This window comes from Hylaeus volcanicus, chromosome 3, assembly GCF_026283585.1.
Source record: "Hylaeus volcanicus isolate JK05 chromosome 3, UHH_iyHylVolc1.0_haploid, whole genome shotgun sequence".
Lineage (NCBI taxonomy): Eukaryota > Metazoa > Arthropoda > Insecta > Hymenoptera > Colletidae > Hylaeus > Hylaeus volcanicus.
In genome coordinates, this window is record NC_071978.1 from 19,943,802 (window position 1) to 19,969,957 (window position 26,156).

Genomic DNA, 26,156 nt, shown 5'->3' on the forward strand with positions numbered 1-26,156 from the left:
GTTAAAGTTTAGATCAGTTACATGTTATTTTAGTCATCTTTTCTGAATAGAATAGGACTAATCAATTATAATAACGATATACAGTCATTTTTACAAGTATTCGTAGCTTATATGTTCATTTAAAAAATTGGTTTAAATTAGATGATAGGATTGATGTTACCAAATAAATTTTTCATTATAAGTATACACATGTGTAAAGTTTATTCATGTACATATTTATAATGAATAGACTGCTGATCTGTATGCAAAATAAAATCTTCACGAACGTGCCTAGAAAAATTGAACCTAAATAGGAATTTATTTTATTCTGCAAATATTATAACATGAACGTTACTTACAATCTTTTTTATATTCTTGCATATTGTTTGCATTTTGTAATTTCTTGCAAGTTGCAAACAAAATTTCCTATAAATGCATAAAGATCCGCAGTCTAATAATGAACCATTTACTTGGAAACCTCAAATCTATCACTTAATTTAGATCAATTTCTTTGATAGACATAGAGGGTACGAATATTTATGGGATTGACTGTATAAATTAGCATATTGTACACATTCAAATATTATACTTGCAATTGCTAAGACGTAAACAGTTCTAGATGCCTTATATTGACAAACTGAAAAGCTCGTTTATGAATTTATGTTTTGTTAAATGGTCAAGTTTTTGACAAAATGCATATAAAGGAAGAAATCATCACTAACGATTGTATAACATTCACTTGGATGGTCAACTATGTTTCAGGTAACGTAAATAAGATGAATAATCCAAATCAGCAAGTGAATCAACAATCAGGCCCACCGACTTCTCAATCAAGCAGTACAAATCAGGGTGGTCAGAACAATAACCAATGGTCGCACGGTAAATCCAATTCTGGAGGGCCTGGCCAAAACCCTTCTGTCCCAAATAATAACAATAATTCAGTGCAACAACAACAGCAACAGCCGCCAAACTCCAGTAGCAATAATAATCAGACGAATAATCAGGCGAATAATCCTGCTCAGGGATCCGTTAACAGTAGTAATACACCTGCTAGTAATAATCCTTCGACAAAACAACAACTGGAGCAATTGAACATTATGAGGGAAGCACTTTTCAGTCAAGATGGCTGGGGACGTGTAAGTAGTTTTACACATTACTCGACCATTCTAATAAGATGATTTTCTTTGGACAATTAAAGTTGTCCACCATCATTAAATTACCATTTACTTGAATTGATTACGACTAAAAGTGTTACTCTGTCATACTAATTCTTTTAGAAACGTATGCATATGAAGAAATACAGTATGTATCGTAGAAGAGATTAGTTATCATGGTTTAAATGTTATTGAACAAATCACGAACAAATTGTTCACTTTGTAAAGCTCTAATACATACTTCAATCTCGTTATTTCCTCTTCTTTCAGCAACATGTGAATCAGGATACAAACTGGGATCTTCCCACAACTCCAGAGCCTAATACGACGAAAGAGGCAGGTCCTGTGTGGAAGCTGCCAGTAAATACCGGTACAGACCTATGGGAAACCAATATCAGAAACGGTGGTCAACCACCGCCTCAACAACAACCAAAAACCCCTTGGGGTCATACTCCAGTCACAAACATTGGTGGAACTTGGGGCGAAGATGACGAAGCTGTCGATTCGTCAAGTATGTGGACCGGCGCTCCTACATCTTCCCAACCAAACACTGCCGCTGGACAATGGACAACCAGTACCGGTAATCAAACCGGTATGTGGGGAGGTAATATTGATCTAGTCGAAATTTGTCCTCCTTTATTTTTATTTTTTTTTTTGGACCATCTTATTTTGTTTCTCACACATTGAGACAATTTGTTCTTGATTTTGTTGTGTGAAATAAATAAGAGATATCGCGGCCTGGAGTACAACAACCGGAGTTTCTTTTAAGTGGAAACGATTATCGAACACAATTCTATTGGGTAACTTATCGTTAAGCAGGTATAAGTTTGTCTTATTTTCTTCAATCTCGTATTTGCTCATAGGATCTAATTGGGGTGACCCAAGAATCGACCATCGAGATCCTCGAGATCTTCGTTCTGTCGACCCCAGAGAAATGCGAGATCCTCGTGATCACAGAATGTCCTTGGATCCTCGAGAGCACATACGTGTGATGGATCCAATGGCTCGAGATCCCAGAATGGCGGACATGCGCGGGGATCCTCGAGGAATTTCTGGAAGATTGAATGGCGCCAGCGCGGACGCCATGTGGGGCCAACCACCAGGTCCTCCGCATCATCAGATGGGACATCAACATCCTTCGGGACCACCGGCAAAGATGTTGAATCCTTCGAGTATAAATCAGTGGGTTGCCCCGCCGCCAAAAGATATTATGCCTGGGAAACCATCAGGCTGGGAAGAACCTTCTCCACCCACGCAAAGAAGAAGTGTTCCGAATTATGACGATGGCACTAGTTTATGGGGAAATGCTGCAGCTAATCAGAGGACTATACCTGGAAGTAAAGTTTCTCATTGGAAGGATCTTCCGACACCAAATGTAGCAAGAGGAGGTTTGTTTACTTTTGTTACATGTACAAATTTCAATTGCATGAACAGACTGAATATGTAGATTTAATTGATGACAAATTAACATCCGTAGGAATGCCGTGTCCCCCAGGTATGCCGCAAAACAGAATGCCAGGTCAACCTGGAATGAAACCAGACGTTAGTGGACCAATGTGGGGTCATCCTGGTGCTCCCGGCGGACGAAATGGTAGCTGGAGCGAAGGACCACACGACACAGGTTCATGGGATGATCCAAAAACGCCAAGTACCTGGAACGAAGCTCAGTTAAATCCTGGCACTTGGGGTGGACCTAGTGCGCACAAACCCAAACCTATGGGACCCGCTGTAAGCTGGGTTGATACTGATATGGATCATTCTCCTAGTTGGGGTCATCCTACAAAACCTACTCTTACAAAGGAAGTTATATGGAATAGCAGGGAATTTCGATATCTCTGTGATTTAGGATTTAAAGTGAGTACATATTATTTGGATTAATTATTTAAATTGCGATAAATTGTATAAGTTGCCGCTGCCGATCCATTCTAATTGTGATTATATATTTTGTCTCATTACTTGTTTGCAGAAAGATGATGTGGAACTGGCACTGAGAAATCGTGAAATGAATAGAGAGGAAGCTTTGGAACTTTTGAGTCAGTTGCGGCCTTCAGATCAATGGAGAAGACATGATGCACACTCCACCTATGATCCTGCTAATCAAGCTACAACTGCACCAGCATATCCTAGATTTAATCACGTCGCACAGCAGATGTCTTTTCCTCCGGTAAGATAATTATCGCAATCTTCGATATTCCTTCTTGCATATTTGTTGAACTCAGTATCAAATACTTCGTAAGTTTTTTATTAGTTACTGCTTGTTTACATTAGGCTTCTAACAGTATTGACAATAAAAAATATTCACACATTCAATGAGTTTATGGAATAATTTGGAATTGCAGGGTGCTGGTGTCGCAAGTGGAAATACAACCAGTAGTGTAGGAGGATCAGTTGCTAGCGCAAGTCTATTAAAGCTACAACAACAGCAACAACAAACTGCTGTTCCGTTGCAACAACAGCAACAACAGCAGCCTGGCGGCAATGCACCGCAGCCACCTTTCAATCAGGTAAATGCTACTACTACCGAATTTGTAAATATATTATATTTGCATAAAAGAACACATCGGCACAAGCACTCAAAGACGTGTTAATTTATTTCTATTTGAGATGTGCAATAAAAAAGTGATTACGTTCATAATTACATACACTCGATCGGAGCACTCTACTGGTCGAAGATATAGTGCACGCATGTTATGGCTGCACTTGCTCGAAGATTTCCCTACAAAATCCATAAATGTCCTGTTAGTTCATGAAATTTTGTTCACTTTATAAATAATGGTATGCATTACATGTATGTATAGTTTCTAATTTTATAGCTACATACGTTTTTTTTTAAAATTTGAATAACAATTTAAAAGGTTTCTGTAACTTCCATACTTTAGAAAATTTTAATTTTCTTAGATGTTTCTCTTCTTAGCGTACTTAAATAATTATTCGTTTCACCGATATTTAGTAAATATAATGTAATACCTTAAAATTTTTAAGCATAGATCTTCCCAAACAATCTTCATTGTCAAGACCTGGTTTGTACAGGTACCACAATGGTTCGCAAATGTATGTCTCCATCGGTTTATTTTTCAGTTCAAACATCGCATGCAATTATTACGTTATCCTGAATATTTTTGGCGTATTATGTGTAGTTCTCCATTCAGTTTTATTCTGAAAAAAAAAAAATAATAAACTGATCAGTATCAGACGTTTCTTCATTGTGAATATTGTCGACTAACTTTTTTTATTTCAAAGTAAGAAAGTAAGAGAAGGTCTTACAGAATTTTAATGAACTTTCTTAAAAAAATACACTCACAAATTTTCGTAACTTAACTTTTCAAAATTACGTAGATCTCGTTACTCTACTTAGTTGTTCGAATGTTGTTTTTCAAATTCTAGGCTTCTAGAACTCCTCAAAATCAACCAAGTACTCAACAGCTGCGCATGTTAGTGCAACAAATTCAGTTAGCCGTCCAAGAAGGTTACTTAAATCATCAAATTCTAAATCAACCACTTGCACCTCAAACTTTAATACTTCTGAACCAATTATTGCAACAAATAAAAGTTCTGCAGCAACTTCATCAGCAACATTCGGTGCAAAGTACAATGAAGGGTAATGGCCAATCAGTTCTGCAGATTAGTGTACAAATTACAAAGACAAAGCAGCAAATCGCGAATTTACAAAATCAGATTGCTGTACAACAAGCTACTTACATGAAGCAGCAACAACAGCAGCAACAACAACAACAGCAACAACAGCAACAGCAACAACACCCAGTGCCACCGTCTCAGAGCTCGGAATATTATAAAAGCTCTGTGCATGATCCCATGTCTGCACTGCAAAACAGTTTTACAGAATTGACTATGAACAAGGAGCCCCCAATCGTGAGTACCTTCATTTCTAGATTATTTGAAATAAAAGACATTAGCAATATTTCAAGCTTTATGAAATACACACACAAAGATTGAATTCTCAAAAGTTTTTTCTACATTAATATAGCCTGCGAATCCAGGCAAACACGGAAATAATAATTTTAACTATTCGTTGCAGAGTCAGCAACAATCAAGGCTTAACCAGTGGAAGTTACCTTCATTGGACAAGGACGGAGAGTTAGTTTCGAATGAATTCTCGAGGGCACCAGGAACAACTAGTAAGCCAGCAGCAACATCGGCTGGTTTGACACAATCACACAGTAGTCCTAACATGAATCCTTTGTTGGGTCAAGGAGATGGTACATGGTCAACCAGACTCGGAGACAGTGGGTGGCCAGATCCAGGCAATACGGACTCCACTGACGGAAAGGATTGGCAGCCAACTGGTGCAGCTGCTTTCACTGACCTTGTGCCTGAGTTTGAACCTGGCAAGCCGTGGAAGGTAATCCATTTCCAATATCGTTAAACGTGATGAAACTAATATTTTTAAGTATAGTTATTTTCAACTGATGTCTTACGTAGTAGTTCACATAATATATAATTGATTCATGATATGTAGTCGTTTTAGGTTAATCGTATTTGAAATATTCGAAAAAAATGGAAAATTGTGCAATTGTTTAAAAATAAATAAGAACAGAATGAAACAGACGTTAATAAGTTGTGAGCGAAAAAAATCTACCATGGCGAGTCTGGATGTACACAGAGGTATAAGGATAGAGTGTAAGCTTAGTTTGTAGATGTGGGGAGTAACGTCTATACGACGGGAGAGGGTAGTCAGAATTAAGGATAAAAATAAAGGGTATAGCTGAATAACAAGGTCAAAAGTGCCTCTGAATCAAATTCAACTTGCGATGGGCGATTCGCGTATTTATTTAAGTTTTTCTATACTATTAAATAACAGATATACATTGTGCAAATTTTTTCAGATGTTTTTATCTCACTTGTTTTCCTCTGAATCTCCTCCCCCAATGTATCCTCTCTTAACTGTTTTGTTCCATTTACTCCCTACAGTAATCTCTCCTAATATTCTACTTTTCCAACTTTAATTGTAACTTTGCAGGAAAGACTAGAGGAAAGGTGCCTAAAATGATTGCGTCGAAATTTATCATATCCAAAATTAGTTTGCATCTAAACCTGTCGTTAGTACCGAAAGCAGGGTACGCCTTTGTCTACTAGACTATTCAAGATTATTTAAAAAAAATCTCTTCGAGCATGGTTCCTCCTTATATTCTCTTTATCTTACCATTCAATTAATTAAAGTATCTTAAATGACTTTTCGTTTAATTTTGTTTCATGGAGACTGTACTTAAAAATATAAGGAGAGAAGTAAGAATTACGAAGGCGGAATTTTATTCGGGTCCACCTATATTTGATTTCATTTTAGGGTACCCAGATGAAAAGCATCGAGGATGATCCAAGCATTACTCCCGGTTCAGTGGTCCGTTCACCACTGTCTTTAGCAACGATCAAAGATCCGGATGCTCTTTTCTCTTTAAGTAGCAAAACGTCTCCACCGCCGCAACAACCTACCAATCTTGATACTTCGATACCAAGTTTGAGTAATTCTACATGGACATTTAATCCACCTACTACTACGCCGAGTGCATTATTTACCAGGTAAATTTATCAACTCACGCTGCCAACTGTTTCCAAACTGTGCACGTTAATTTCATTCGGCAGCATCATACTTTAAATATATTCTGAAAAGAGACAATAACATTTTCAGCTCAAAAAACACTTGGGGCGAGTCTGCACCACCGCCGACTGCGGTCACGTCGGAACTCTGGGGAGCCCCAATGAGTAAAGTACGTGGTCCACCGCCAGGCCTGAGTAGCAAAGCCACCGGAAATACGAGCAACGGCTGGGCAGGCTTCGGCACTGTCGGTAGACCGTCTAGTTCTTGGGGCTTTCAATCAAGCACAAACGCTGGCTGGGTTTCCACTTGGTTACTACTGAAAAATCTGACGCCTCAAATCGATGGTTCTACGTTGAAAACCCTTTGTATGCAGCACGGCCCTGTTCAGGACTTTCGCTTATACCTTAATCATGGAATTGCATTAACCAAGTATTCGTCAAGAGACGAGGCTATCAAGGTTAGTATTCTTTCTATATATTTCTTATTTAGTTATGTGATTTGTCACTTGAGGGTTGGATATACCGGGTGTCCCGTATTAAAGTGTTGTAAGCTATTTTCATTAGAAACTGTTTAAGACATTGAGTCTGTTTTTGTTACATTGTCCTTTAGATGGGACCCCTTATGTATTAAAAAGAAAAATTAAACATATATTTTGTAGTATTCATAGCAGTCTGGATCTTCAGGGTTAGATAGCTCCGATACTGTATTGATCAGTACTGATACAGTACAGAGCTATCTAGCTCTGAAAATGCAGACTGCAACGGTTGCGGAACGTCGCACTAAAATTAGACGCGTCAACCTTCCGTAAGCCATGAATACTGCAAACAATACCCGCGAAAGCCCGAAATCTAAAATCAAACATATATGTTACAAATGACATGGAACTAATATCGAAATAAATTTGTTTTCAGGCACAAGGTGCTCTAAACAATTGCGTCCTGGGCAACACGACAATTTTCGCAGAATCGCCAGCCGATAGCGAGGTACACACTCTCTTGCAACAACTAAGTCACGGAGGTCAACAGCAAGCTGGAGCAACAGCTGGAGCAGGCTGGGGCTTGCGACCATCGAACAAAACTGGTCCTCCACCCGACACCTGGGCCGGTAGTTCCAGTCAACTGTGGGGTGCTCCACCGAGTAGTAATTCTCTTTGGAGCAACGCTGGCATCGACAGCAACGATCAACAACGTGCTACGCCCAGTTCTCTGAACTCGTACTTACCCGGAGATCTTCTGGGAGGTGAGTCGATGTAGAGTGCCGCACGGAGGAGCGGTATCACTCGTGCGACGACCAAGCATTCTTCTTCACGATACGTCAATTATATTGCGCATTGTCAGACAGACGAGCCGGTTCTCACGAATAAGTTACTTAAATCAGTGTCGCATATGCGTGCAGCCTGATACAACAAACGTGATTCCGGCGTTAATAGGGATCTGATTTGATTTTTTTTTTGTTTTGTTTGTTTTCAACGGAAGTTTGAAACCGGGATTTACGGAGGAGGGGGAAATACTATGAATTTTAAGGCTTTCGGTGTGCGCCGTGTTTTGTTGACGGTTTAGGGTAGCACCGTCTACATTTAACGACGCGCGTAAATTGTGTTATTATTACGCGTACTATGTTGTTTTTAAACCTTCAATTAGTATTATCATTGTATTGCTTATGTTGCAACATTGGTGTTTCGGTATTTTAAGATAATACTAATTTCATCCAATGATAACGCGCGTATGTATGTACGAAAGTGCACATACACGCACCATTTTTTTTCGATAGACACAGTTTTATGAAGTTTCAATTATTGAATTAGTATTATTCTTTCTGTGCAGGTCGCGTTTTTATTAATATATGTTTCAATGATAATTCTTTGCTAATATTCCGTTTATTCAGCAAATATGTATTATTAGTATGTTTCACTGTTTAAGTTGGTACCTTCGGTATATGCTACATTCTTCGATGTTTTTAATTTTTCCTCAATTTAGTTATTACTGCGCGCGCATATTTCTATAGTGCAAGTGTTCGATGATCACTGGATATACGCTGTAGTATGCTAGAGAGACCCTCATCTGAAAATTGAATACTGTGTTGCATTTTTCAATATTTAGTATATTCGGATCTGTTGTTGTTTTATCTAGTAATGCTACTGATGCCACAACATGCGTATTTTTTTTCATACGCGTCATATTTAATTATTGCATATTACTATATTTTAATTCGTAAATTAATATAACTGATACAACGTTGTATGCGCGTTGTCTTTGTCCAATGTTTAAATCTATTGATACGTGCAAAATTCGTATTCACAATAACTGTTCATAACATTAACTGAATTTTAAATATTATATTGGTGTGCGTTACAATTTTGCTTCAATTATAGTATATCTATCGTATACAAAAAAAAAGTGCGCGCGCATGTGATTAATACTAAACATATTAACGCGCAAAACAGTTTCATTAAAAAATAACATCAATTTCAACTCCTGTTGTGTATTTTGGGAATTGAAGCACAAACAATAGAAAAGTTACAAAAAAAAAAAGAAAAAAAGAAAAAAAGAAAACTATGCGTATACACCGCAGCCATTAGCTTTGAGAGAATAAAAAAAAAACGTCGGCTGATTTTTAATGAGACGCTGCCAACGCTTTTTTTTTAAAGAATGCGCGTGTAAGAAAGTAAATTATGATTGATGGTCTCACGAGTGTTCCACTTTTTTGCTCTGAACAGTTTCCTTTAATTGAGACTGCAATGCGTATTATATATCAAACGTAGACTGTACCAATCTAATCAAAACAGAAAAAGTGGCAAAGAGGAATAAGATATGAATGAAATGAAAATGAAAAAAAAAAAGGAAGAAATAAGAATGAAAAACTTCTTAAAGAAACTAAGCGAGGACCGCGTCGATGCTACGGGCTATACCTACCTCTTCCATTAGCACCGGAGATAGAGAATCGACTTTTTAGTTGAATTTTCCTTTCAGTTTAAACGTAATGATAGCAAGAATGGCTTAAGTGATTATTCCTAATAGAATGCCAGCAATAACATGAACAACAATCGTCGTTAACGATGATTGAACATTCACTCATGAAATTGTATTAAGTTTGACAAAATCAACCATTGCTACCATTATTCTTTTAGGATACGTAACGTTAATTACCAGTTATCGATGTGTTCAGCTACATTATTTGAGTCTCGACGAATATTTAAACATTAGCGATTCGACTAAAAACCGATTCTTTATCGACAAATGCCCAGAAACCTTTAAAAAAAAAAAGGGGGTAGTATATCGGGGTCCGAGTTCTTGCGACGACAACAAAAACGATACCAAATGTTATCGCAATAACGTAAATTTTATTCTATATTAAATCTAAATGCCACCTGTCGTGCCAATGTCCAGCGTGTCTCTTTACCATTTACTAATTATAGAGTTATAACGAATATGGCAATTCGATGTTTTTTCTCTAGCTATCTTTGTCTGCCTGCCTATCTGTGTGTCTGTCTCTATCTTTCTCTATTCTTTATAAAGTGACTGGTATTGAGGAGAAATAATTATACCACTTCCCATTGGTTGATATAAATAAGATATTATTATCGGAAACGATTCATGCATATATGTCTTAACATCACGATGAAATTCTAAACGAAACTTTTCCTTTCGCGAAAACGTTTCGAATTTTCGAGTCGAAGGTTTTAGTGACGAAAAGAATTCATTTTTAGAACCATTTCAATTTTTTTCTTTTTTCGTATGTTTCTTTTTTTTGTACTTCTACAATTAGAAGTGTTATCAGCATGCGACAAAGATTGTTCTTTCGTTCCGGTTTAAATCCAGTCGGTACAGTGAATCTAGTACAATTATATTAGCTTTTTCGATTGTTGGTTGTACAAGATGTGAAATATACTTCCACGTAATGTAATTGAATTTCTCACGCACCAGAAAATAAGAGAAAGTTAACTGTCTTGTATATTTACTGCGGTGATCTTTTGTGCTATCGAAGGAGCGAATCACAATATAGTTGTAATTTTTATTAGCGCCACGCAGATATTTTTTAACGAATGAAGAAAGTTATACTAACTTCTCCCTGTAACAGGTGACAGCTTAGTACCATATAACGCAGTACATATAACGAGTATTATGTTTAGGTTTAAATTCGGTCCTATTGGACTAATTGCTTTTTCTATGAATAGCTTTCGTTATCTATTGTTGAGAAATGGTATGTTCTACGTCACTACGATTTAATTCTGATTAAATTAATTATTTAAAAAGAGCGATACGGAATTAATCTCGAAAATTCGATGGAATGATCAAGACAAAAAAAAGAAACAAAGACATTGATGATAGCGTAACTTTTTCTAATTGGACCATTGGGAGGGAGGTTCGATGTTAATAAGAAAAAAAAAAAAAGAAAGAGGTGAAAATGAGATGTAGGATTGAGGATTAGGCGAAGCCTTATGAAGTCTCATCACCTCCTCCCCCTCCGTTGTGTGCGTGTGTGTACATGGACGATTTATGCGGCATCTTGTGCATACATGCATATGTGTATATGCGTCTGTCTGCGTGCATGTGTGCGTGTATGTGTATGATTTCAACGTCAAAGTACCTGAATGGACTGATAACCATACCGATGAAAAAAAAAAGTGTTTATTCATTGCACAATATCTTTTTTCTAATGTTTTGAAGTACATCGTAACGCCCTCAGGCCTGCAGTCTTGTTTAATCCCAAGACTGACGCTCTTTTTCACAATTTGCCATTAAGCGGATAAACGAATTTGACGATAACAAAAAAAAAAGAAAAAGAAGCGTGAAACTTTAATCTTCGAACCGCGTCATCGAGTGTCGATGCAATTCAAAATTTGTTACGTTTCAACCGGGGATTTGACTTATTCAGGGCTGATTACCGTTTGGGTATTAACGAGTTCGAATCGTTGCGTGCATTCTGGAGTTTACTCATACGTAAAAGTTACCGTGACTAGACAAATTTCAGTCATTAACGCTTGATAAGTAATCAAATCGTTGGGAAGCTAATTTTCTTAAAATCCGAGAAATGAGGTTACCACGTAATAGCTAATATAAATGAAGGGATCAAAAAACGAAAAAATGGATTTTGATGAATTTCGTACCGGGGGAGTCGTCTGAAAAAGAAAAAGATTAAAAATGGATTGAATTCTTTGAAATCAAAAGCTTGGGAAACGTGTATGTTTAGAATTTCCGTAATTATTAAAAAAGAAAAAAAAAAAGTTATAGGATGTAATGAATATATGTATACTCTTTAGTAGGTGGGAAATTATTGGTACATGTGTAAGTAGATAGAAAAGTACTTAAAATATAAAAAAATTCTCAGTCGTAAGTTTGGAAACCAAAGAAAGTCGACACTAGAAAACATTTTTTACCAATTAACTATTGACGTTGGTAATAAAAGTAAATGCTGTACGGACCGAGAGATCGTATGATATAGACTGACCTACGTATTCAGTCATAAATATTAGATATTTTTTTTTTATTTCATTTTTCTTTCTAATTTTTTTTTTTTTTAAGTAAAGGCTTACACGTTTATAATACGCCAGAAGCAATATCGTCTTTATCGTTCGATGTTTTCATTCTAATCTTTGTTATTGAAAAAAGAAAAAGAAAAAATCTTTCGAGGAAGATAGAAATTCGATAATCGAACTTTGCACGACATTACTGAAGACAGATGAAATTAATCGAGATAGGATGTACACCTAACAATGCCCGTTTTTGTAATATTTTGAAAGACGCTTATTAATATTTTATGTACTATTTAATATCACTGCTAATGACGTTAATGTAATAGTTGGTGTAATAGTATTCACTTACAAAAACAACTTGTTTAGAAGGCTCGAAAAAAGCTAATTAAGTAGATCGTATAAACTTCAAAATATACGTGATATATATATCACGTATTTGTGTAAAAAAGGGAAAAAAGCAAAAAAAAAAAAAGAAAAGGTAATCGAAAACGGAAAAAAGTATTGGAGCTTCGTTGTAGCTATCCCAAAAGACTTCCATCGAGTGTAACGCGTGTTGGTACTGTGTTATTCCAATTGCGAGTAGTTAGTTAGAAGAGAAATCTAAAAAAAGAAAAAAATACCTTTCTAAGAGTCTATTCAAACTTAAACAAACAAAAAAATGCATTTGCCTTAGTTCGTTTCCTCGATACTACGTTTACTCTGATTATACCTGAAGACTAACTGTATTTAGAGAGAGATGTACTGTTGTTTTTTTTTTTCGCAACTTATATTCCTAGATAAATAAGTTTTCTCGTATTTCTTCACTTTTTTTTTTTAATTAAGTACTTCATCGAATTTCGATAACATAATTTACGAGATCCTTTTCTTTTCTTTAATATCTAGTGCTTGATAAAAGCTGCCTCTTTGTAACTCATCGAAAATTAGGCGACGATAAGACCGTTGTATCCAGATGATATTTTCGGGTTCGCGTCGCGGAGCCGTCGATAAAAAAAATAAATACTGCACGTAATAACAATATTACTACTAAATAGTAAGAGTAACAACAATAGTCATGACGATAATAATTTGTTTAACGAGTATTTAATAATAGAGGCGTCTGTCTGAACCGAAATAAGGATTACCGGTAGCAGTTGCAATAAAAGTTGATAACGAGTAATAGTATTAGTAGCAGCGGCAACTATGATAGTAATAACAGTAAGGAGATATATATATGTCATCGTCATATCATCACCCCAGCTTCCTCGTCTCTCTACGGTATGTCGGAATCTGGAATAATGACCCTTACGCTGTCACCTGCCTGTGTAGTTGTCGAAGACAGTAGCGACAGGTACTCCGCGATTGGCTCGTGAACGGTGTGATTAACACTTTACCGACCGGTAGCGGTTCAAGATCCTATGCCCTTCTCACCGGCCGCTCGGCAGCATATTTTCCCTGGCACCGGGAATTTGATAAAAATACGAGAGCTCACAGAGCAAAGCAACTTGTATCTCAATTCAAAGTAACAAGTACTTGCTAGTTACCATAGCAGTTACCGGTCGGTGAGCGTTGGGGACAAGAAACCGATTAATCGGCTACCGGTCGGTGAGCGTTGGAGATAAAAAGCCGATTAATCGGCTACCGGGTCGGTGAGCGTTGGAGACAAAAAGCCAATTAATTGGCTACCGGTCGGTAAAATGTTAAAAAACCCACGAACGTGTCACCTTCGCTCTCTTTATTCTCATTTGTCTCTAAATCGAGGAGAGTAGCGTTTAGCAGAGTGGTAGCCGATTAATCGACTTTACCGGTCGGTAAAGTGTTAAGAAACACACGAACGTGTCACCTTCGCTCTCTTTATTCTCATTTATCTTTAAATCGAGGAGAGTAGGGTTTAGCAGAGTGGTAGAGTAACGCAGGAATACACGCAGTAAGGCATTTTTCTCGCCAACCGCTCGTCCGCAGTTCGTAGATCCCAATACGCTCGATCAATAAAGGGAATGTTGACAGATCGATGCTGTGTCCGAAATTCTGAGTGATTGGAATAGATCCGTTTATAGGGCCAACGGAATATAAATCCTTCGCTGGGGAGGTGGTTCACTACGCGCCTTAAACTTAGACACATTCAGTGGTTGTTCGGCTTCTGGTTCGATAAATGCACGTGTAGAGCTGGCTTCGCGGTCACGATTACGCCATGTCTCGAGACGTGATTGATTGCGCTTTACTCTGCCGGCTGTCTTTGTTCGTCGTTGCAACTTAATCTCATAATATTGGGCCTCTCGCGCCGGATCGGCATCAGACAACCTTCTCGAGGGAACTTTCTTGGACTCGTAGAACTCCCACGTTCGCTGATAGTCGTTTCTTCGTCACGGAATCGCTCGTCGGTCATTGTTACGAGTCTCTGATTATTTACTCATAAAAAACGACTTAAAACGTAGTTGTATATCGGTGGTCGGGTGTCATCTGTGCTTGTGCGCGTGTTATTTATTAATCGTAGAAATAACAGCTATAAAAGAAAGGTAGCAGTGCCGTCGGCAATGTTAGTAATAGCGGCAATATTGTTTAATGTGATAATAGTATTAACGATGGTATTACCACTATTACTACTATTGCTTTAGCCGCTGCTACAGTCATTATTATTGTGATTCTCATTGTAACTAGACACACGCACACAACGTGTTTTTATTTTTCTCTTTTCTTTGGGTATTACCGTAGCTGCTATTCCTATCGTTCCTTAACGTTTGTTATTGTTACTACTACTACTACTACTACCGCTGCTGCTATTATTTCTACTAATGCTATCATTACTATTACTACCACTGTTATTATTAACGAATATTCACTACCGATACCGCCGGTGTTGCTACTGTTTTTGCTGCCCCCCAAAACTGGTACTACCAACGCCACTCGTCGCTGTCGACGTGATTCTCGTTCTCGCAACTATCATTACCATTAGTTTATTATTTACGATAGTAGTATATCATTACCGTTATTATTACTATTATTATAAGTGCAATTATTGTTACTGCTACCACTACTATTACTACTAATTAATAGCGAAGAAGAAGAATAAAAGAAAAAGTGGAAGTTATTCTACAACTGTCGGTGCTGTTTAATTGCCACTGCTGTTATTATCAGTATCGCCCACTGGTAATCGCTGCACTTCGTTCGTGGTTATTAAATACGACCATATTTATAGAATTACTAGTATCGCCGCCCGCCGCCTGTTGCTGCTCACGGGTGATAACGTAAGGCGATAGTGATACTGACAGTAGCTGTGCGAAAAACGATAATAGTGGATAAGCATCATCAGTGGCTATAGTCACGTTAATATTAGATCGAATAGGATTAACCATGGTAGTAGTAATAAGGCTGCTTATCGTAATATAAATCGTGTGAATGGAACATATGAACGTTACTGAATTACAATATCCATAACCAATAATCCGTAAAAAACAATAATAAGGTGATGATCATGATAACGATAATAATAGTAATAACGAGTATAATATTAATACTTATAATTACGGATAGTAGTAGTAGTGATAGTAGTAGTACACTTGTGATTACGAGGGTACCGACGACAGCGATGTACCGTGGCGTTTATCGATAAAGGCAACAAGGCTTCGTAAGAGTAGGTAATAATAGTATTAATAGTGACGAATCATAAATAAATATTATCGATTAATATACGAGCAAAGGTCTGAGGGCGTTCTGGGCATAGTAATGTACTTCATTTGCGTTCCGCGTGGGTGGAACATAAATGTATATTACAAAGGGAAAAACTAAATTTATACGAGCGCTGGTACTTCCAACGACAATGTTCTCCTTTTGTCATTTGAGATAAAAAGAAAATGGGAAAAAAAAATCATAAGAAAAACAATCCATTGTCCTTCGTTGTGGGGGATAGACGGCAGCACACTCCAAGCATAATCGAAGTATGCTTGTAATTGTAATCGTTTAATAAGCTAAGCTAAACAAAATATATGAAGTACATATACGAAATATTTACGACACTGAGGGCTAAGTATGTATAGTTTTATCGTATAATTTAAAGACTTTCTGGGGTAATGGATTCTCAGTTGGAATTTTTTTTCGGAATCGTTTCTCGTTTATAAACGGTCGAAATTTTAATATGTTCTTTTCATTTGTTAAACAATTTTAATTATCGAAAAATATACAAAGAAAAAGAGAAAATTGTCTTCTTATGTCGAAAGTATCGATTCATTTTTGGCAACATTTACAAGTGTCGCATTTTCAATTACCAGTTTTATTTCATCGCAAATCCTGTTCATAAGGAAATTGCATTTAGAAATCCAAGTAATTGTTAGTCGCCCCCTAAATGCCTCAACGAATTTTAATCATTGAATGTTACTATTTATTTAGAAATTCGAGAATATTCCAGCATACTTTGCCTTTTCTTAAAACTTTGTCTATTGCAATGAGAAACCTTTTGGACAAGAGTTATTAGGATCTGTTTTGAAACTCTCAAACAATGGAACGAAGATCCATAATCTCACGGTTAGAAGAACTGATGTATATTGTATTTTACCCGAAAACGTCGACAAGGAAGGTACAAGTAGGAACAACTAATCATAGTGTAATAGTCATTCTCCTCAGTGTTGTTAATTACCATGAAAAACGCAAGTCTAAGATACTAGCAAATCGATATGATGCATCTTTGAAAAAAAAAGCAAATCAGCCACACGTTAGTCATACTGTAATTTTTTTGTGCGCATGCGCAAAACTACGTGTCCACGACCCCTACTCTTTGCACTGTAGACTTAGGAATATAGGGGCGGGGTGTAAGATTAGTTCGTAGGGGAGAGGGAAGTAACGCCTACTCGAGGGCGTGACCAAAATTGTTCTTAAGTTTGATTGGCCGCATTTTCACGTATACTCCGTACCGCCTAAGACGAATATATATCTATATATATTAACTATAAATTAATACAGATGTTTAAGTTGATACTAAAAAAGTGATTACTCGTGAATTTAAAGTTTGAATATAATGATAATTCAAGAGATATACGCACCTTCGATTATTAGAACGTATGAGATGAATGAAATATATATACAAATAATGAAATATATTCTAGAAATATACACAATGATTTCGAACATAATAAAATACGCTTAATACATATTAAATCTAAGTTTCGCTTTATTACTTCCACTATTTTTTTTCTAATTTTTGCGCGCCATTTTTCACAGTGCACAGTTCAAACACCTTTACCTTATACTTTAGATTAACCACCTTCGCCAAGTATCAATTATAAAAAAAAAAAAAAACTAGCAGTCGTCGATAAAAATTAAATTTCGAATCGATATCCGTTTTAACAATTGAAGAATCATATTTACCTTCGAGTACCGTTAAATTCAAAATTTACAGATATGTAATCACTTTTAGAATATTAACGTTATATATTAATCTGTGTTAAATAGTATCTCGTAACCAACAGTGCTGGAGCATGCGTAGAAACGCAGTTAATCGCATTCAAGCACAATTTACTTCAAGCCCCTCCTTCAAGACCCCCTCTCCGTGTGACGATACGCCCCCTTCCCGTGTCCACGATCGGTACAGTACATTCATTCGTCTCCCACTTTTTCAAACCGCCCACTGCCCCTCCTCCGTCTACCCTAGCCGCGTGAAATAGGCGCGAGTGTCTTTTATTGCACTTATTGTCTGTATTCTTTGAAAACTTACACGAACGAAGGCAGTTTTACTAGGAAATTCTTAATATTGTTTTTTTTTTTAATTTTTTTTAATTTAAACTATAATGTCGTATTCACGCAATATCACGTAGGGCTGTTTTATCAAATTGATTACAATCATTTGTTTTTATATATGGCGTAATACTTCAGGATAATCTGTAGAGTTTTTTGAAAGTTTATTTATTATTTGCTCTTTCAATGTAGAAAATGATAAAGAAAATGTGGTTACATCCTAAAGTTCATTTTTTAAGACTGTAATACCACGTTGTAAGTTTTTAAATCGTGCAGGGAAATGTTCGTACAATGAACCTCTTTAAGAGGCGCTGTACGCCTCTTAAGAGGTCAAAGAGCTCGATATCCCCTCCACTCGCCTTTTTCAACTCCATCGTGGCGTCGAGCGAGCAATTTCGAGAAGTGGTGGGGATAACCGTGCGCCTCTTAGACAGGATTTATTGTATCATTTCTTCTCCTAAACGGTTTCTGCATGAAAACTATTCTACTTGTAATTCTTTTGCTACTTCTAAAAACGTCTTCCTGTTTGTTTCTAAATTTAGTACGTCAATGCGAAATGAACAAAAACAAGTACAAAACGACAGTGGAGGCAGACGTTCAAAGTGCCTATCACGATGCAATTTTTGTATGTACAAAACGGAAATAATGTCGGAACCAAGATAACTCTAACCGATATCTTGTCGCTTGTTTATATGACTCCTTAATTTATTAATTACGTGGCAATTGTTTTTCCTCTCTCAAATTAGTTCTAAACGTTTTTATGTATGAAGCACTTGAATCGAAATATTATCACGACTAAACAATTTTTATTTCGTCCCAAGCAAACTGTGTTTACGATCGAGGATGAATTAGGGGAGCAAATAGAAAAGTTTTAAACGAGTACAGCCAATAGGTAACGCAAATTCGTATTTTCCAATTGGTGTCACGAATTTTTCTGTTTTTTTTTTTTTCTGTACATTGTGTTTTATATTTGTATAGGCACGTGTATAGACACGTGCTGCTATAATCAAAACGTTATTAATCAGTTTCAACACCGAATTCAAGAAACTCGGTCCGTGAGCAGATCGAAACCAGGATTCCCTATTGGCAACTAGATTTGCACTAAATTCACCAGCATCCAATATCAGAAGATCGGTTCCCCCACAAGATTTAGACAAGCCTTTGAGCCTATCCAAACACCGGTCATCTTTAATATTTCCCCTATCTAAGTGGTCCTCTTCGATGCCTCTTATTATCCGTAAATTACTCTGCATTGTAGTAATCCTCGGATCTAGGATCCTATGCCTTTTCTCATGGAGTGTACTTGCTATATACTGTCTGGGCTTTCTCCGTCTTATCTTTGTTGCTAAAAATTCAGCAAAGCCACCGTAGCCGCAAGTTGGATCTAGATATACTTTTGCATCCTCCCAAAAGTCAGGATCTGCCTCCCAGAGTTGTTGCATTTTCATCCCTGCACGAGATACGAAACTCCCAAAATCATCCGTGCTTCTCTTCGGTAGTAATACTCTGCCTGAACTCAAGTTTTTCCCAACGCTGATATCCTATCTTTGAACCAAGTGCATTGTTTTTTACGCTTAGCCTCTCCAAATCCCTGATTCTAATATCAGTTTGATGTATTTTGGTTCGATTTCTATCTCTTGAAATGAAATGAAATGAAATGAAATGAAATGAACAACCAAGTCCATCTAGGTCTCTGTTTCAAGATGACCGAGTCCCATCCTACGTTATTCTACGGTGGGTTAGGCCTGGGTTAGGTTGCGTTTTAAAATCCGCATTTCACTTACGTACTTTCAGCGCATGCGTACACGCGCACTAGTGGAATAATTGAAAACATATTGTTAGCTTTTCCCTTTCGGGTGTTCGATTGTTTTTCCTCTTTTTTTCATGGGCATAAATGCGTGTGCATTTGGGGCATGTGCCATTATTAATTTGATAATGAATAAAGAAATGAAATTTGCGTCGGTGTTAAGGAGAGAATATTTCAACGATTTACTAATATATTAACTGCGCTAACGAGATAACGTTAGTCGGAGCTTGCTAATTCGAGGATATAACGAATGTGTCTTTGTAGAACAAAAAAAAAAAAACAAAGTAACGAATACCTTTATTTATTGTAGTAGAACGATATATGACGATTATAGTTAACGATTAATTTATATATTTCCGTGTAATTAGTGTGTAACCGTTTTAGTACTGTTTTTAGAATATTATTTTTATAATTGTAAATTCGATTCTCCAAGTCACTAAATTTAATAGTATACAGTTTTAGAGATTAGTAATGTTTGAAATAATTTTATGGTGGTTGACGACTAAACGGTCGACGCAGGAAAAAATAAAATAGATAAGTAGTTTTATGTTTGATTTTTTTTTCTCTTTTTTGTTATAACATGTCCAGAATAGCGATGGACTAATGTGAGACTATTAAACGCCGTTGTAAACATTCGCCTTTAATTAATTCGTTCGCGTAACTAAAGTTTCCATATATGCTCAATGGGATGCAATTGTGTTAGTAATAATATTACTCGTATATAGTCTGACGGTTTTAATTGTAACGCAGTATTATTTAATAATTGCGAACGGGTGTGTTCAAACTTTAATTGTTTTTTTTTTCTCTCTTCTATCAAGTTTATTATTCCTTGTAAGCGTTGTTAAATCATGATTCCTACGTTCACGGTACTTAGTTCAAATTTCAGAAGCGAACATGCAACAGATTTGCACGCCTTGCTTATCTCCCTTTTCGCGAAATTGTTGAACATGCGAGAATTTTTAAGTGATTTAAAAAGAAACACGGAAAGTACCGCAGTACACCGCATATTGTAAATTGATTTTAAAATGAAATCGTAAAAATACTATATCAACATTGAGGTTTTAATGAAATTTTCGTGTGATCTTAGGGCCTAATTTCAAATAAAACCTTTTGAAAGAAATATTCAGAAAAATTAATTAAAACTAAAAAAAAAAAGAAGAAAAAGAAAGAAATGATTTTTGAAATATGTAAGATGTAAAATAGAATATAAAAGAATGTTCAAATTTCCACCGAAATTAAATGACCTTAGCAGACAATTCTGTGTCTATGTTTGGTGGTTCTATACATTTGTAAACGTTGTCCAACAAGCAATTTTCAATCAAATGACTTTTCCTATAAATATAATATATTTTTCATTCATTAGTTGAATTGCTGTGATTAAATTTCACGTGTACAAAGACTTGCTGATGTGTACATTTCAATTTTTATGAATATGTAATTTACAGACTATGAGTGCGTTTATACGATCTGAATTTACATCGGAGCTTCTAATATTGGGATACTACTATAATTTTGGTTTCTAAGTATTTATATTTGAAATAAATATAAGACTTAGAAGTCATAATTATTGACTGTACATCGACTTTAGTATTTCAGTATAAACCTGGAACCGCGTAAACGCAGTTTATAAGAGGTGGTTCGTTATTGATTATATTTATTGGCTCCATGCCGAAAACAGATCAACGACACAGAATAACGTTTTTTGTAAACAGCCGTAATGGCTTCGAAAAAAGTCTTCGCGTGCGTCACGTCGTGGAAAAGTTATGAAAAATTTTCGTTATAAGCTCCTTCTCGTTTGCTGACGTTGCATTTTTGTGTAAATAATAACGAAGCACCCGTCTTATGAATTACGTTTAGACAAATTTCAATGGAATCTTTGCGCACATTCGACAAGCTAATTGAATTAATGCAGTAGACTTTTGTAAAGCGGGATCTTTCAAAATAATTGTAAATGTACAAATATTTATTAAAAATACAGAGTGAATCTTTCGAATGGGAATACCTGAATATTATCGTTTATGGTTGACTAAAGAAACTGTCTAGAAAAACCATTGAATTATTCCAAAAGATAAGTACAGCTATAATAAGAAATAATAATAATATAATATATTTTTTTGTTTAATTGTATTGCGCGGGAGGAGATATTTCTTTCTCATTATGTAAAAGTATCGGGAGAAAAGTTTCCAAAAACACATACTTCGCGAGATACTTTAATATTATTAACTCTCTATGGAACTTTTTTTCTACAAAATTGATCTTCGACAAAATGTTCGCCATGAAGACGCGATCGCGCCACTCTGACCACACCATTAATCGCCATTAGGATGGCGGTACCACGATGCACGGTAGTCACTACTTCTCGTCTATTACCTTCACTTCCTACGAAAAACTTAATAGTAGCCCTCAAGCTCTTCATAGCCACGAATGAATGTTCGTAAATGTAGAGGGCGGGAGAATGGCCGTCAGCTGTGGGATCATCATGATCCAGGATCTTCTAATTTAGATCGACATCCTGAGCTAGCGTAACTTCACGGTCGCTGTATTCGAAGTTAACCATCGAGTACTGATACGATACATCGAAGTCTACAAAAAGCCCTTTCTCGAAACACGAATTACACGTGTCTCTAGTAAACCACGTGCAGAGATTTGAGAGATGAGTCAAACCAGTCTGCAGGTCGCTGAACACTATGGCGCATAGCGCGAATATGAATAGCTTCGTATTCTTTGTCTTGCGGTACTGGAGCTAATGTATTAAACACAGGGCGTACAAGCCTTGGCCTAATGTTCGGAAGGTGAATATTCCAGGTACATGCCGCCTGAATATTCGCATCTCATTATCAGTCATTTTACGGTTGAGATAAACGTTCAGCCTATCTCCGAAGTCATGGAGTGCTAATTGGTTCGCTACGAATTCACGAGGAAAAGTTCTGGACAACATCCTGTTGGACTCATCTTCATTCCTCCTCCAGAGCTTTCTCATATGTCTTCCCACTAGCGAGTACCGAAGCAAAATGGAATCAGCTTCGGGAAATAGTTCGTCAGATATCGCCATACTATTCACCGATCCAGTTCTATTGACTATCAAGGTGAATTTGCTGAAGTCGTTTTCCCTTCATATAAGAGATCATTTTCTATATCTGAATTATCGTCAAACTGAATTTGTCTGTTGATAACTGGTAGATCCGGAACCTTATCCTTACGGTTAAGCACGGGCCTTAGAAAAAACATGGCGTCATTGCCACTTTCGGAGTAGTCGTGAAAAGCAACACGAGGGTATCGCTTAGGAGATACATTGGCTATAATCTCTTCTTTCGGTAACAAAGGACTCGTTATCCCTACAGGCTCTGGTTGGGACGGTATTGCTCTAGGCTCAGCCGATCGCGTCTCCACGGAAACGAGATCGGATGCGGCCACTGAAACAGCGCATTTGCGTGACACGTAGCTCTGGGCTGGAAATCACATTTTCCTTTCTATTCTGCCAAATAGAACTGGTATTGGGGCCCTCCACCGAGCTTCAAACCTTTGATTATTTTTACCTTCTTCGATAGAATGTTTTCCGATTACCATTTTCGAATCTTTTAAGAAATTTCATTTTATCCAGGACAGTTTCTTTTGTTCATATTCACAATTGAAAGTATTTAGGTGTTCCCCATTCGAATGGTACATCTTGTACACGCAACCATCGATTTCCTTGGAGTTCGCGTAAAGTTCGAAATGATTTCTGCTTTCGGGAGAGTCACGTAAGCGCGTGTGTACAAACTTAGGACCGTTCACGAAACCGTTTGCCATGCGCTGATTTCATCGTTGACGATCGGAGAAGGGTGATATATTTCGTTAAGGAGAGTCGTTAGAATATTATTTGTTAAATTTAAAGAGTATACCCCTTGTGCACACGCTTCAAAGAGAAAAACATTCCGAAAGGTAAAAAAATGGAAAACGAAAAATGAAAAAAAAAAAATAAAGAATAGATAACGTACAGTTACGATAAGGCTTTTAAACATTTGGGAAAATGTCACGTTCTTGTGAGAAATGGTTAAAATAGTGAAACACGGGAACACGTGTGTCGCACGCGAGCACACACACACCCCTTACAATGCATTAATTATATATTAATAAAATTAGGTATAAAATAAATGAACAAGCTCTTAGAACGTACATCATCTATCTCTATATATATATATATATATACATATGCGTATAACTGAAATATAAATATAGATATATATATATATACATATATATATAAATATATATATTATATATATATATAAACACTCACACACGACATGTGTTATATAATATTATTATACATTATCGGTAAGCAGTTCGGAAGTGAACATTAATTGATAAGGTTTAATCTAATTATTGTAAAAGATTATTAATGATTAATGCAACAAAGTGGACTAATTCGTGAATAACCTCTATTCCTAACGAGAATGAAGAAGGGAGGAGTAAAAAAAAAAGATTAATTTTAAACAGATTAACTAGCAACTAAAATAATAATTAATAGCGAAATAAATAATAGGTGTTAACAGTAATAATTGTCGTAATGTTGGGTTTAAGAACGCGACGTAAATACTAATACACAATAAAATAGAGAACCGGTACGAAATAATAGATATAAACGATAGTTATTAAACATTTTTGCGGATTACTTCGCTGGACTAAATGGTAATCAAGAGATATATTCACAAGTAGCGTAGCATTCTAATGACTTTGATGACGAAACTTAGGTTTAGATTTCGAAGAAAAGAGAGAAAAAGATGAGAAAACGAAAAAAAAAAAGAAAATTCGAAGGACGATTATATTGCTATTTGTGTGTATGCGCACGCGCGTGTGGTGTGTATGCGTGTGTGCGGAGAGGGGGGGGGGGGGGAGTTGATCACGACGGTTGTAAACGAATTTTTGTTTTTACCTTGTATACTTAAATGTTGTTCAACAATTTCTCACCGATGAATTTTCTCTGGAACATTTTTCTTTTATCGGAAATAAGTTTGCAAATAATAATAATTGCGGAGCAATCGCAAATTGCTCGAAGCAGATGACATTATTGACTCTTACGGTCCTACGTCGGGTCAAATCCGACAAAAGTATAACGAAATATCGAATCTGGAAAATAAGGGTCGATATTCGACGGCTCAAGGGCACATTGTGTTTTTTAATCTCAACCTTTACGATTTTTCGTAATTCCGCGTGTCAATTTAGTATAAAATTCGAACTTTAGAGTAAAACTTGGACTTTAAAATAAAGAAACACGTTCGTTTCTTTCGTTTAAAGAAATTTTCATCGATTTTCCGGAAAATCACTCCACCAGTTTTATTCGATTTTTCTTGGCGTTAGTTTTATTTAAGGGAGACGCGATTCGAGTGTTTCTCGGCTGTTTTCAACGTGAAAGATACGATACTTGTTCTTTTTGGATCATTTTTCGCGAAACATATCCTGCTCTGTTGACGATCAACGACACATGATTTTTCATACTCCTGTCATATGGTATTTTAATTTTTTTTTTATTTTTTTTTTTTACGTAAAAAGGATGGAAACTTTTCAACGTCACACATATCAGAATCTACCAAACAACGAAAACTATTTATTTATTTAACCTCGGTTCCTCTCAAGGACACGAGTAAATTGTTTAAGTAACGTCCTACAACTCGATTGAAATTCCCAAAGGGGGAGAAACACTTCCCTGTTTCCTTTTTGGTGAGAAAAAAGTCCAGAAAGAATTCAAAGTGGAAAAACTTAGGGTATTCGAATGGATGCGTGTATCGAGTATACACATCACATAAATATAAGGAATCGCGCGCGCGCGCGCGCGGAATGATGTCCTGTTTATCACGAGTCTCTTGAATGGATCCATCGCTTCCGAATATACGGATATAAACGGACAAAATTTATTTGCCGCGCTTTCCTGTTATCGAGACCCGTTCAAAAAGTTTAATTGTTAAAAATCATCGTTAGACTGCGAATTCTGTGCATTCTGTTTATTTATAACTAAACGTAATCAAGAGGTATGTGTACTCGCGCAAATACGAAATATTAAATTATGATATTAATTAACAGATTTTATGCATTTTATTTATTTATATTTAAAACGTAACCAAGAGGTATGCGAAGAAGAACTCATGTAAAATGGAATATTAAATTATTATGTTAATTGATAGATTATATTCGACGTACATTATATATATAATGTATATATATATATATATATATATATATATATATTTCTTGTATGTTTTTTCATATTAGTGTATGCCATAAATGCATAAAATCCGCGGTATAGTCATTAACCTCTTGAGGAATGAATTTTGAATGAATTTTAAATGAATTTTAAATGAATTTTTCTGTTGCTCCACACAGATACACGCCAAAACCAAAGCAATTTTTGTCTGTAAATCGATTTCAGTATAAAAACGTGCTGTCTCGCTTTAATGTGGAATTTATTTTCATCGTAAAGGGCATTGTGTAAGCGATGGTAATTTTTATACG

At 36.3% G+C, this 26,156-nt stretch overlaps 1 protein-coding gene and 1 long non-coding RNA gene across 8 annotated transcripts in view; one reads left to right on the forward strand and one right to left on the reverse strand.

Moving 5' to 3' along the window:
- The window catches only part of LOC128873787 (trinucleotide repeat-containing gene 6A protein), a 43,994-nt gene extending 18,268 nt beyond the window's left edge, over window positions 1-25,726 (forward strand). For 3 of the 7 annotated variants that reach the window (XM_054117628.1, XM_054117627.1, XM_054117629.1), the window contains 11 exons: window positions 742-1,115; window positions 1,404-1,737; window positions 1,997-2,521; window positions 2,611-2,987; window positions 3,100-3,297; window positions 3,473-3,637; window positions 4,518-5,003; window positions 5,170-5,493; window positions 6,436-6,668; window positions 6,778-7,144; window positions 7,599-25,726. In XM_054117628.1, coding sequence (XP_053973603.1) covers window positions 742-1,115; window positions 1,404-1,737; window positions 1,997-2,521; window positions 2,611-2,987; window positions 3,100-3,297; window positions 3,473-3,637; window positions 4,518-5,003; window positions 5,170-5,493; window positions 6,436-6,668; window positions 6,778-7,144; window positions 7,599-7,940 — 3,725 coding nt within the window. In that variant the 3' untranslated portion in view covers window positions 7,941-25,726. The remainder of the gene's footprint in view (window positions 1-741; window positions 1,116-1,403; window positions 1,738-1,996; window positions 2,522-2,610; window positions 2,988-3,099; window positions 3,298-3,472; window positions 3,638-4,517; window positions 5,004-5,169; window positions 5,494-6,435; window positions 6,669-6,777; window positions 7,145-7,598) is intronic. The other 4 variants (XM_054117634.1, XM_054117630.1, XM_054117633.1 and 1 more) reach the window with 4 other exon arrangements.
- The window catches only part of LOC128873788 (uncharacterized), a 39,817-nt gene continuing 16,009 nt past the window's right edge, over window positions 2,349-26,156 (reverse strand). Inside the window, exons 3-5 of the long non-coding RNA XR_008456484.1 lie at window positions 4,101-4,289; window positions 3,777-3,849; window positions 2,349-2,464 (exon numbers count right to left, since the gene is read on the reverse strand). This is a non-coding gene — a long non-coding RNA (uncharacterized LOC128873788). The remainder of the gene's footprint in view (window positions 2,465-3,776; window positions 3,850-4,100; window positions 4,290-26,156) is intronic.